General features: G+C 40.6%; 1 protein-coding gene across 5 annotated transcripts in view; it reads left to right on the top strand.

The window, feature by feature from the left end:
• The window catches only part of ADGRV1 (adhesion G protein-coupled receptor V1), a 554,175-nt gene that overhangs the window by 453,388 nt on the left and 87,402 nt on the right, over positions 1–13,385 (top strand). For all 5 annotated transcript variants that reach the window (XM_032846581.1, XM_032846569.1, XM_032846573.1 and 2 more), the window contains one exon: positions 3,041–3,198. In XM_032846581.1, the coding sequence (XP_032702472.1) occupies positions 3,041–3,198 (158 nt within the window). The remainder of the gene's footprint in view (positions 1–3,040; positions 3,199–13,385) is intronic.

Raw genomic sequence — 13,385 nt, 5'->3', positions numbered from 1 at the left:
TTATCTTGGGCAGTTTTAAACTTATGTCAGAAGCTGCTGGTGTGTTTGTTAGTTTAATATATCATTTTGTCCCTTTTTTCCCCCAAGATTTTATTTATTTATTTGACAGAGAGATAGAGAGCACAAGCAGGCAGAGGGAGAGGGAGAAGCGGACTCTCCGCTGAGCAGGGAGCCTGATGCGGAGCTCGATCCCAGGACCCCGGGATCATGACCTGAGCCAAAGACAGACGCTTAACCAACTGAGCCACCCAGGCGCCCCCCTATGTCAGAAGTGTTAGTCTATACCAGTAGAAATCCCATTCAGACAATATTGATCAGAAAAGTCAAGTAATATCTATTAGCGTTCAAGGAAAAATCAAATAAGGAGAATTTCAAAGAAAGTGTTCTGTATGAAATATAATTTGAGGATGTGGAATGACACCGCCTTCTCCACCTGCTCTCCTTGGATGGGGTCCCGGGCATGTGGGGGCCCTGACTGCTACCTGCACTGGTCGGTTACCCTTTTAGCCCTATCTCATATGCAACTGCCTCATTTAGTAGCATTTGTAGAAGAGTTGTCTGGCTTCCTGGTTCCTAAGAGAGGTACTATGTACCTCTTTTTTGTTGGAGAAAGACTGGCATGGAGTCACAGCTACACAGGAGTTGGTGGGGGCAGGACCATGTAGAGCAGCAGTGCCAAGATGGGGGCGGGGAGGGGCAGGAGGGGCTGCCTCCAGGACCAGGCATGCTGTGGGTCCAAAGCCCTCTTCATCAGTGATCTGGCCCCACGTTGACCATGTGGAGGACAAACTTCGGGCACTCTCAGCAGCCCAGTACTTGTAAGATGCCATGACTTGTGCAGCTCTGAAGAAATGGGAGAAAATGGGTCACCTCAGAATTGGGTAATTTTCCTTACCCTTCTCTGAAAGAATGGGCCAACATGACCAAGTCATCGTACGAGCAGGGAGAATTGCAAAGGAGGTTTTTCAAAGCTGTGGCACTTAAAGGATTCCCTTCTCTTTCCAAGAGCAACTGGTCGCTTCTAACTTCCTAGGGGTTCACTTTGCCTCTTTTATTTTTTTTCACCCAGGTTGGTGTGCCATTTGTTGGGGTTCTGCTTTCAAAAGTTGTTTTCTAAAGTAAAGGAAAGTTTTTCGGAAAGCCCTTCAAATACTGACATGAGAACCAAACTTGGTCAGCCTCTGGGAAATGTAGATGTTGAAGGGTCATGCCTAGGCCAAAGCACTTGGTATGATACGTTAATTAATCCCCAAGCAGGTCATAATAGATTTAGTAGCCCCATTTTACAGTCTGAAGTTGAATTGTGAACACATTTTTCTAGGTGAAAATAAAGCACAGAAGCCTGTGTGAGTTCCTTTGTCAGTGTCTGTGTTGGTCTAAGCCACTTTCAGCCAGTATCTGCCAGTGAATCTGTAATTCAGATGAAAACAATTGTTTTAAGTCAGTATCCAGAAAATGAGTAGCCAACGTGACTGCTATTTTTAGTGCAGAAATATATTCAAGATCAAAGCCATTAATGTTTGCCTGTTTTATTTAATCATATGCCTTTTACCTGGAAGATACAGGTCTTCTGGCATACAGATGAGAGTACAGGGATGATTCAGGCTTTGTACTGTCCAAATTAAATTCTAAAAGCCAGGATATTCATCATTCTGACATCTCTTTGCAGATGCAGAATGTGTATTGAAATATCTCTTGAAATGTGTCTTGTTTACTTGAGGAATACATTTACCAGGTCATGTTAATTAGAAATAATACCTGAGTAAGGTCTATAATGTATCTCTTTTTTAAATATGAAATTGAAGCACTGCTTTTCTCAGTTGCTAGAATGGCTGTTTCTCCTGTTTACCCATATTTTGGATTTTGAGGTTTCCTTCTAAATAGTTTATACTTTTTCCTTGGGTTTTCTTCAGAATCCATTATTTTTGGCTTTATTATAATCTTAGGTTTATAGATATTAAAAATGGAAAAGTGAGGCAAAGATATTTGACAGGACTCACTCCCTACTATTAAGATTTCTTATAATTAAAAAAAAGATTTCTTGTAATTAAAACTATTATATTATTATAAGTTGTAGGAGGTGTGCTCTTTGTAATACTTCAAAAACACAGTTTTAGATATTGAGCCTATTTAATGGTCCTTCATTTTGACATTTTTTATATTTCCTATGTAAAGAATAAGAGGATTTTATGACTGAGTAAAAATTTCCAGGTACATCCCTGAAACCATTTTCCATGGAATTTCAGTGTTACCAAAATAAATAATATGAGTTTACCTTGAACCTCATTGATCTAAATAAACTCCCAGTAGTCAAAGATACAGTTGTGTAGTAGAACTTCCAAAGGGAAAGTTATCATTTTCAAGAGAATTAATGGATCTTGGGAAAACGTGTAACTTACAGGCGCCTAGGAGGCTCAGTCAGTTGGGTGTCTGCCTTCGGCTCTGGTCACGATCCTGGAGTCCTAGGATCGAATCCTGAGTTGGGCTCCCTGCTCAGCAGGGAGCCTGCTTCTCTTGCTCCTTCTGTCCCTTCCCCTGCTCCTTCTCTCACTCTTTCTCTCTCAAATAAATAAAATCTTTAAAAAAAAAAAAAAAAGAACATGTATAACTTAGAAATGACAAAACTGTCTTTCAAAAAACAAGATTATGGAAATGACAGATTGAGCCCTAGGAATCCTCAAATTTGCCTTTAAACAATGCTGCCTTTTATGCAGTGCTCAATGAGACCTTGGTCTATTAGGCCAACAAGATAGAGCTAGAACAGTGAACATGCACTTCTCAAATTTATTTTTTCATAACCTCTGTTATTCCTGAGCACCTCAGGATGTGCATGGTCCATTCGAACCAACTTTGTGAAGCAGTGCGTTAGATTTAATCCTGTCGCCTCTACTCAAAGCTTCAATCTAGCAACCGAAAATTGGCTTTTGCCGACATTTCAATACAGAGAGCTAGTATAAAGTGATGACGTAACACATTTCAAATATAAAAGCATTTATATAGAAGCTGTCTGAGTTCTCTCGTCGCCTCTTCTCTCTTCCAGGTGTTTCATCCCTGACATCTACGCAGCTCTGTTCACAGCGGCCCTTGTTCCTTTAATGTGCCTTGTGGTGGTGTTTGTGGTGTTCATCCATGCCTACCAGGTGAAGCCACAGTGGAAAGCGTATGATGATGTCTTCAGAGGAAGAACAAATGCTGCAGGTTTGGAATGAACCCTATTTGCACTTTGGAGATGGGAACTTCTTAATGGTGGGAAAACATCACTGAATAATTGAGAAAGAGAGAAAGAAAGGAAAAGATGAAAGAAAAGGAGGGAGGGAGGGAGAGAGGAAGAGAAGTTAGACTCAGATTCCAGCTCTGAACCATAAGTTATGCTATGGCTCCCTAGTTTCCCCACTCCTTGGCACTTTCTGACATGTCTCTTTCTTCAGGGCTTCATAGATTTTATTGCCAGTTCCAGTTTTGTCCTTAAGATATTAATGTTCAAGTAAATGCCTCACAGCCTTGGGAGCTGCTTCCCCAGGCTTTCAAGTCAAGCAAGAACAACCTGTGTTCAGCCTTTAAAATCTATTCATTTCTCTCAGCTTCTGAGACTTCATCACAGACAACCCTCCCTAACGCTCACGAGTGCCGTGGTTTGCATGTGGAGTTCTGATTGTGCTGACAGATGTTTAAAAACATTTGTGATCGGAGAGCTTCATAACTGGCTACACATGTCTGGTTACTTAAGAGTGCAAGTCTTTCCAACTCAAATTGGCTTTCAGTGCAGCTCATTTTTTCCCTTTGAATCATACTTAACATAGGTTTTTATGATCTGATTCTTTCTTGTTGTTGTTAGATTAGAGTCTCAGGAATTTTCTTAACGAGGAACAATAACCACACACCTGCATGGAGAAAATTCCCTCTAAAATGGTGTGAGTGACAGGGACATTAGAGAGAATCTTATGAGCTGGGGCTGGGGATCCCTCTTCTCTAAGTTTTTATAGATCTAAAGCCAAACGTGTGAGAGGAATTTTCACATTTTCAGAGCTTTTCAAAGTTTAAGCAGGATACCATATATGAAGTCCTTTGAATAGTGTTTAATACATTATCATCAGCTCAATAGATATTGTCACAGGATAAGAAAAGGAGACCCTCTACTGTATGAAGTGCCTTCTAGTTTCCAAAGTGGGTCAGGGAACACGGGAAAAGATTTTCCTCATGAGGTGAAGAGAAGGGACTTTTTGACATTAGTTTGTGGGCCAGTTGTAGGATAGCTGTATCTACCAGCTCTTCTCTCTTCCTCCCCATTTAAGCATGCAGTCATTATGTGGGCAGAAATATTATTTAAAGTTATAATTCATCTTAAATTCTTTAAAAAAAGAAACAATATTCAATGTAGAAATCCTACTTTTTTTTTTTTTTAATTTATTTATTTGACAGACGGAGATCACAAGTAGGCAGAGAAGCAGGCAGAGAGAGAGGAGGAAGCAGGCTCTCCGCTGAGCAGAGAGCCCAATGCGGGGCTTGATCCCAGGCTTTAGCCCACTGAGCCACCCAGGAGCCCCGGAAATCCTCCTTTTTCATGGGACATAACATTTATCCAAAAACTGTGCTTTTTATTCAACCTGGGATTCATTTTTTTAAAGACTTATTTATCTATCTATCTATTTATTTATGTATGTATGTATGTATGTATGTATTTATTTATTTATTTATTTATCTATCTATCTATCTATTTATTTATTTATTTATTTGACAGACAGAGATCACAAGTGGGCAGAGAGGCAGGCAGAGAGAGGAGGAAGCAGGCTCCCCGCAGAGCAGAGAGCCCAACGCAGGGCTCAATCCCAGGACCCTGGGATCGTGACCTGAGCCAAAGACAGAGGCTTTAACCCAATGAACCACCCAGACACCCCCTGGGATTCATTTATACATGTTCTTTTTTTGAACAGAAGGTTTGTTTCTTTCCCCAAATGATAAGATTTCTTCTCTTCTCTGTATAATAATAAAATGCTAGTGTTTGGGCGCCTGGGTGGCTCAGTGGGTTAAAGCCTCTGCCTTCGGCTTGGGTCATGATCCGGGGGCCCTGGGATCGAGCCCCGCGTTGGGCTCTCTGCTCAGCAGGGAGCCTGCTTCCTAGTCTCTCTCTGCCTGCCTCTCTGCCTACTTGTGATCTCTGTCAAATAAATAAATAAAATCTAAAAAAAAAAAAAAAAGTTTAAAAAAATGCTAGTGTTTGCATGTTTTCAAAAGTGAAACATAAGGGCCTAATGTAATGAGTTAATTCTTCTTCTGGCTAAATCACCTTTTGGATATGCTCCATCATAGATATAGTAGATAATAATACTCCAATTATCTGAAAAACATAGCCCTCAAGCATTAAACATAATGCTAAAAGCTTCAGCACTTGTTTCCCAACTAAGGAAACCTCTTGCCATGAAATATTAATAGCAGTATTGTTCTATTATAGCTTTTCAAATAAAATTATTATATTTCTAATTCCCCCATTCCCATGACGATTTGGTCTAATAGTCAGTATTTCACACTTGGACTCTTACAGTATTTCCTTGATGGTCACCCACCCAGGCCGTCTTTTCATCCCCAAGTCAGTTACTATTTATTCTGCCTTCTGACCATGCCATGTATTTACTCTTTCCTAAAATTACCTGATCCCACCATCTTTGCTCATGTAAGGAGACGTCTACTTTGAACTCTTCATTATTAGTTGATAAAAATCTGTGTGTTTAGTAAGTAATGTGGGGAAATGTGGATGAGAGAGAGGTGGGAGGGTTTTATTACCCTCTCATAATCTCCATTCACTCCCCACAGCTGTCCAAAATACACCCATAATCTAAGTAAAAATGGTTTGCTGGATAAGTATAAGTTAATTCCCCTAGACCTCCCTTTCAACAAAGTACTACTCCGTCTTCTATAGAAATTCTGAAAGTTCCCATCGTGCTACCTCTTCTCTGAATTACAATTGCCTCTTCACAGAACCACACCAAGTAAAAATTGCTTATTTCCTCATCTATGCCTTTGAGGCACTTTTTCCCTACAGCCATTATAGCACTTATCTTAGAATAAAATGGTGACTACTTTTGGTGTGTGTGGTTGATTTCATTAATAAATTTGGAATTCTTAGAGGGCAAGGGCCATTTATGATTCATTACTGTATCACCATGGCCTTTTAGAGTACTCAGTGCCTAGCAGGAGCATAGTTAATATTTGTTAATATTAATTAACTATTGTTAATAGTTCATACAATAAATGAATAAATTAATCACAGATGTACCATAAAATCATATAGGTTTGTATCCTTAAGCTAAATATAGCACTGAAAAGAAGAGGAGTCATCAAAAGTAAAAATTAGAGTATTTATTTAGTTGATCTGTTTGTAGATATCCCTTTGAATGTTATTATCATTGGGGCTATAATTGTTTTCTTGACTTCTGAGATTCTCAAAAATATGTGTTCACCTCTGACTGCTGGCCTAATCTTTTCTATTTTATTTGAAACCTACTATAATACACCTCCATTTGAATATACTCCACTTATTTCGAATTCAAGATTGCTAGAAAGAAAAAAAGAAAAGAAAAAACACGTCTACTCCACCAAGGAGCATTTGATGCCCTTTTTGAATCTTTTTGCTAAAATTCCATTGCCTTGAGAAGTGTCCAGTCAGGATGGCACTGTAGATCTGTGTATTGCCCTCTGCCCTGCCCCATAGGAGCCTTTACATAGGAGTTAAGAGACAATAGAACAAGAGAAGGTATTTTTTATTTATTTTTTACATTTTTTTTCTTAAAATTTTTATTTATTCATTTGAAAGAGAGAGCACAAGCAGAGAGGCAGAGAGAGAGGGAGAAGCAGACTCTCTGCTGAGCAGGGAACCTGACGTAGAACCTGATCCCAGGACCATGGGTTCATGACCTAAGCCTAAGGCAGACGCTTTACCATCTCAGCCACCCAGGCATCCCAAGGGAAAATATTTTTTTAAAGTGGACATCTCTGTGGCTCAGAAACAGAGCAGGAACACAAAGTAGTAAACTGGACTGAAATGATGGGCCCAGTGTTTTTTGTGTCCACAAGCCAGTGTCTGCAGGAGTAGCTCAGCTGCCGTGGGGTGAACTGGGACCTAAAAGATTTCCCCTAAGACAGGGAGACTGGAGCAGTAGCACCTGCATGAAAGAAGCCTGAGAAAGCCCTGGCGCCGTAGCCTGCACTTGGCTAAAGGCCTTTGGAAGTCCAGGGAGAATGGAGGCAAAGCATCTCCTCAGTTCCCTGGGCCCAGTTCTCAGAGTTAGTGGACTGAATAGCTGTCCTATCACATGTCGCCATGGGGACAGGAAGCCCAAGACATCGAACTAGTTCTCTTGGAACAGGAGAGCTGACCGGAGGTGCCCATGAAACATTTGACAGAAAAAGGTAAGCAGACAAAGAGAACAAGCAGAGACGAATGCTTTCTACTCAGGATTAGCTCCCATATAGAAGTCTCAAACATTGGAGGAAAACGAACAGCCCTTAAAGTCAGCCATCAAAACGCTGAATTTAGGGGTGCCTGGGTGGCTCGTTGGGTTAAAGCCTCTGCCTTCCGCTCAGGTCATGATCCCAGCCCCACATCGGGCTCTCTGCTCAGCAAGGAGCCTGCTTCCCCCTCTCTCTTTGCCTGCCTCTCTGCCACTTGTGATCTCTTGCTGTCAAATAAATAAATAAGTAAAATCTTTTAAAAAAAAAAAAAAAAAGGCTGAATTTAAGCCAGAAAAGAATTTAAATAGACAATAAACTATAAATAACTTTGAGAAGTATGTTAGGATCCTAGAAAATACAGAGCAGGAATCCTCAGACTGTGGCCCTCCTGGCTGCTTACCTGTTTGCCCATGTCCTCTCTTCCTTAACAGCTTTTTGAGGTGTCATTTACAGGGGAAGGTCATCTGTTTAAATTGTGTAGGTCAGTGGTCTTTAGTATATTTATATTACCGTGTGACGATCACCATAAGCTAATTTAGAATGTTTTCGTCACCTCAGAAAGAAACCCCATTCCCATTAGCAGGCGCTCCCCATCCTACACTTCCCTAGGCCCTAAGTAACCATTAATCAACTTCCTGTCTATAGATATGTCTATTCTACACATTTCCAATAATTGGATCATAGAATATGTGGTTTTCTGTGTCTGGATTCCTTCACTTAGCATAATGTTTTCAAAGTTCCTGTGTATTTTAGCAGGTACCAGCACTTTGTTATTGTTATTTTAACTGACAAATAATATTCCACTGTATGTGTACAGTACATTTTGCTTATCTGTTCATCAGTTGATGGACATTTGGGTCATTTTCACCTTTTGTGTATTACAAAGAATGTGCTATGGACATTCGTATGCAAGTTTTTGTATTAACATGGGTTTTCATTTCTCTTAAGTATATAACTAGAAATGGAATTGCTGGGTCATATGCCAGCTCTGTGTTTAATATTTTGAGGCACTGCCACACTGTTTTCCAAAGTGGCTGCCATGACCTGTTTTTGTAAGTAAATTTTTCTTGGAACTGAGCTACACCCATTTGCTTACATATATTCTATGGCTGCTCTCACAATGCGGAGTTAAATCTGTGTTGTTACAACTGGGACCATGTGGCTTGCAAAACCCAACATGCTTAATATCTGGCCATTTACAGAAAAAGTTTAACAACTGACCCCCATATAAAGAAATATTTATCCACTAAAAACAATGAAACATAAGAAACAAAAATAAATATAAACAGGCAAATATCAGAAATCTTAGCACTGAAAAATATACTCTTTGAAACTTTAAAATACCTTAATATTTGAGATAAACCCCAGGTGAGAAGCAGAGACGAGGAATGAATTAGAATCTGATGCTAGGACTGAGGAACTCAACAAGGTGACATATAAAAAAGAGAACATACCAAAACTAAGCTAGGAGGTATGAGAAGAAATGGCCAGAGAAAAATATATAGGGAGTGGAGAAAAAGATTTGAAGAGGTAATGAATGGTTGAGAATTTTTCAGTACTGAACAAAAGTTAACACAATTACACATAAAGTAAATACCTACATTATAAAAAGGGGGGTTGAGAGAATGCTGAAAAGTACAGTATATTAGCAAAGCACAAAGTTCCTTTTGAAAATTCCCGTCTGTGTTTTTGAAAAACTGGAGAATGAACCCCTTTTCCTTTCTTTTTTTTTTTAAAGAATACCATTTTTCTCTCTCTCTCTCTCTCTCTCTTTTTTTTTTAAGATTTTATTTATTTATTTGACACACAGATGAGAGATATCACAAGTAGGCAGGCAGAGAGAGAGGGGGAAGCAGTCTCCCTGCTGAGTGGAGAGCCCGAGGCAGGGCTCGATCCCAGGACCCTGAAATCATTACCTGAGCCGAAGGCAGAGGCTTAACCCACTGAGACACCCAGGTGCCCCTGAACCCCTTTTCTTCGTTTCTGATATTCTGTATTGTTTATAAGTGGCCACCCCACCCCCCCACTCCAGAGTTGAGATGCCACAATGAAACACAGGCCACCAAGTTCTCTGTGACCCTTAGCTTCAGAGGCAACACGCAGACCAGTTCCCAGCTCTTCTCCACTTTCCTCTGAGAAACCTGCAGTTTTTCCATCGCATGTACACTTAATACCTGAGAAGGAAGGTGGTTCTAATTAGGCTCAAGCCTGTCCCACTTGGTTCTGTGGTTCCAAGCATACCCAAAGGCAGCCTTTTTTTTTTCCCCCTAAGACAGCTTAGATGGTTTATAATTTAGTTAGATTTTTCCCTGCATTTTTTTTTAACTGTATGAGCATTTTTAGGTAGATGGTATCATGAGAAGTAGATTCTCAAGTAAGGAATGAGGAGCTGCAAGTGACTTTTCTTTTCTTATAAAAGCACAGTTTCCTAGTTTTCCAAATGATGTTTAAATTTTGAGTATTTGGGGTCATACATTGCCAAGGGGTTTTTTTTGTTTGTTTATAAATCACTTTTAACAAGGAGTCAGGTGCATTATGAGAAGGAAAGGTCAGTTCATAGCTTCCTTTATAGCCAGGCTGGATTTTGTGTTTAGGTACCTGGGCTGATTATGATTATTTACTAACCTTCGAGTTTTAGGTTTGGTAAACAGATGTGATTAGTTAACTCCAGCATCAGGCCTCTTTGAGTAAATGGAGAGCTTGCATCAATCATTTCGTTAGGCCTGGAATCTTCCATATTTCTATAAAACCATTCTCCAAACGAATCACTCCTATGCAGATTAGATGTGTCTGACAACACGAGCAATCTTCTATCAACACTGCTGTGTGTGGTTATGACTGCTAAGTACCAGTCCCTTTACCCTCTGTATTTTGAGTGACTGTTTTGGCCCTGCTAGCCTTTAATTTCAGAGTTCAGATAAACTCAGTGAAATCTAAGGGAAAGAGGGAGACAGAGAAGGAGCTGCCCGTGAATAAAATGCACTCTTATGCTGTAGTCTCCCAAAGATGGCCGCTGTCAACCCCTTCCTTTTCTCAGTGTGGTCTGGGGTGGTGATCTGGCCTTCTGCGGCCCTTTAGCTGTCAGCCTGCTGTGAACCACATTTTCAAAGGTCAGTGGCTCCTAATGAGATTCACTGGCCTCCTCCTCCCTTCAGTGGGGCAAGCGGGCAGGGAGGATGAGTCAGGAAAAAGGTATGTTCCCTGAACTAGATTTCACTGTCTGAAACAGCATTTTAAAGAAAGCCTATAATTTTAGGGTTTGCTTTTGATCTCTGGCAATGATAAGCTTGTCTCTCTTTTTAGGCTCATTAGAATTTACTGGTTCTTTCTGAATCATCATCCAATTCCTATGTGAGGAATGATTCATGGATCAGGGAAGGAAAATTAATTTGAATAAAAAGAGGAAGTAGCTGATTACAAATCCCTTTCTTATAAAAGCCCACACATATGTGTCAGTATGTTATCTAAAAAGGTAATGGTGGCTTGATCCAGCTACCTGTGGGCATCATAAATCTGAGTTGTGTGGAATCTCTGCTGCTCTCACAACCACTTCTCTACTTGGGAGCGTATTCGAGGGTGAGTGCTTCCATTTTTTTCGGAGGCTCCATTTCCTCATATTGAGAGAGAACAATAGTAAAATAAGCAAAGATTGCATCAAAATTATGAAAATCATGGAAAACTTGCTATAATGGGTATATAATGTATGATCCCTTGTACCCTAAAGTTGAGTGACTTTTTTCTCTCTGGACGTTTTGAAAATTTCAGAGTTTCAGGAAACTCAGTGAAATCCAAAGGAAAAAGAAGAAAAGGAAAGAGCTCCTGGCAAGTGCAGTACACTCTGTGCTGTGTTCTCCAGAGAAGGCCCCTCCCTTTGCATGTGTGCTTCTCCTCACAGAAAGTGGTGGAGTCTTTTTCTCCCCTCCCTTGAAATCTGTACTTGCTCAGACTCGTATAACGTGATTCGAGTGAAGCTGCCCCATAATGGGCCTAGCCTTTAAGAAGACTAGCACTTTCAGCTTCCTTTCTCTTGGAAGTCCGCCACCAAAAGTCCAATTACTCTGAGACCACCATGGTGTTAGGAACCCCAAGCTAGTCATGCAGAGTGGCCATGTGAACAGACATGCTTGGCAAGTTGTTTCAGGCATCCCAGCTCTGATTCCAGACATGTGAATGAAGAAGCCTTCTTGTAGGTTCCAGCCTGAGGAGACCCCGCACAGAGGAGAAAAACTGCCCAGCGCAGACTGTACGACTGTGAGAAGTCATAAATTATCTTAAGCCACTAGGTTTTGTAGTGGTTTATTACGTAGCAATCAATAGCTGAAACACTCTGGTTCTGGAATCCTTATGATTCTCACATCAAAATTCTAAGTATGCCATTGTCACTTCAAATTTTAGTGCTTGCAGAAACAGACATGGTTTATAAATAAAAATGCGGGAGGTGGGGGATGTAGGATTTTTGTTTCCTAAAGCAAAGTCGATGCTTCCACTAAAGCAAAGTAAAAGTAATCTTACCTAGTAACAGCATGTGCTTGAATAGGCTCCAGAATGACCAATATAACAGGTTTCACATGTCCTTAACAGCAAGCTGCTGGTTTGCAGTCTACTCCCAGTCCCACTGCTAAAAAGAAGATGAAAAAACAATGCCTAGGGACCTAAGGAAAACCCCAGAGCTTCTCACTTGACAATGAACAGTCTCGAGCTTGAAAAAGCTTTGTGAGTACAATTCAGTCTTCCCACATTTTGCCAGTGATGGTAGGGAAAATCCAGAACATTTAAAGAAACTTTATAGATGCTCATCCTTGGCTTAGATTTATGTCTAGGACCTCAGTCTTTTTATAGATTCAAATTAGAGATCTCTGAACCTGAAAGATGATGTGTAGTCCCTGAATGTTTGTTTTCTGCAGCCTTTAAAAATTCTAAGAACAGTAATATCAGAAGTCAGTTTCCTAAGGCCTAGGACGTTCAAATAAAAAGAAAAAAAAAAAAATAGGGGCTCCTGGATGGCTCAGTCGTTAAGTGTCTGCCTTCAGCTCAGGTCATGATCCCAGGGTCCTGTGATCCAATCCCACATTGGGCTCCCTGCTGAGCGGGAAGCCTGCTTCTCCCTCTCCTTCCTACTCCCGCTGCTGCTTGCTTTCCCTCTTTGTCAAATAAATAAATAAAATCTTGAAAAAAAAAGAAAGAAAGAAAAGAAAAAAATAAAATAGTAGAATTGAGAGAAAGCTTAAATCTCTGTTTCAACTCCTAATTTACACATGTAACCAAAGAAAAAAAGGGACTGATCATTTGTAACAGAGCTGAATCTTTCTAGAACTCAAGTTTGCTGAATATCTTTACCTCATTGAACCTCCTTTTACCTTACCAGCCTCTTTGGATACTGATAAGGACAAGGGAAGTTCTCTGTGGAGGCTATTTCAGTATGAAACTGTTCAATTTACATTTGTTTTCTAGGTGAGCAGAGAGCAATGAGTATGGATAAGATATTGGAAGAAGGAGTAAAGGGCTGACCTACGTACAAGTGGCAGGTGTGAACTCTGTCCTGGTGGTCATGGTCATTACCCTCAGCACCACTGACAATTAGGGCTCACCATATGCTAGCCACTGAGCTAGCATTTTGTATATATTATCTCAGTTTTTACAAGAGTCCTCTGAAGCAGGAATCATTATTCCGGCTCCCCCCGCTTCCCATTTTGTTATCAGAAGTTCCATTTGGTAGAGCACATGACTCTCAATCTTGGGGTCCTGGGTTCAAGCCAAAAATTAGGTATAGAGATTATTTTTTTAAAAAGTTTCACTGAGGGGCCCCTGGGTGGCTCAGTTGGTTAAGCGTCTGCCTTCAGCTCAGGTCATGATCCTGGGGTCCTGAGATTGAGCTCCATTTGGGGCTCCCTGCTCAGTGGGAAGCCTGCTTCTCCCTCTCTTCCTGTCCTCCCCCAATC

Source organism: Lontra canadensis, unplaced genomic scaffold (assembly GCF_010015895.1).
Source record: "Lontra canadensis isolate GAN:19392208 unplaced genomic scaffold, GSC_riverotter_1.0 scaffold4, whole genome shotgun sequence".
NCBI classification, from domain to species: Eukaryota; Metazoa; Chordata; class Mammalia; order Carnivora; family Mustelidae; genus Lontra; species Lontra canadensis.
The sequence above is the reverse complement of the archived record's forward strand: the minus strand, read 5'-3'. Positions and strand labels throughout refer to the sequence as shown.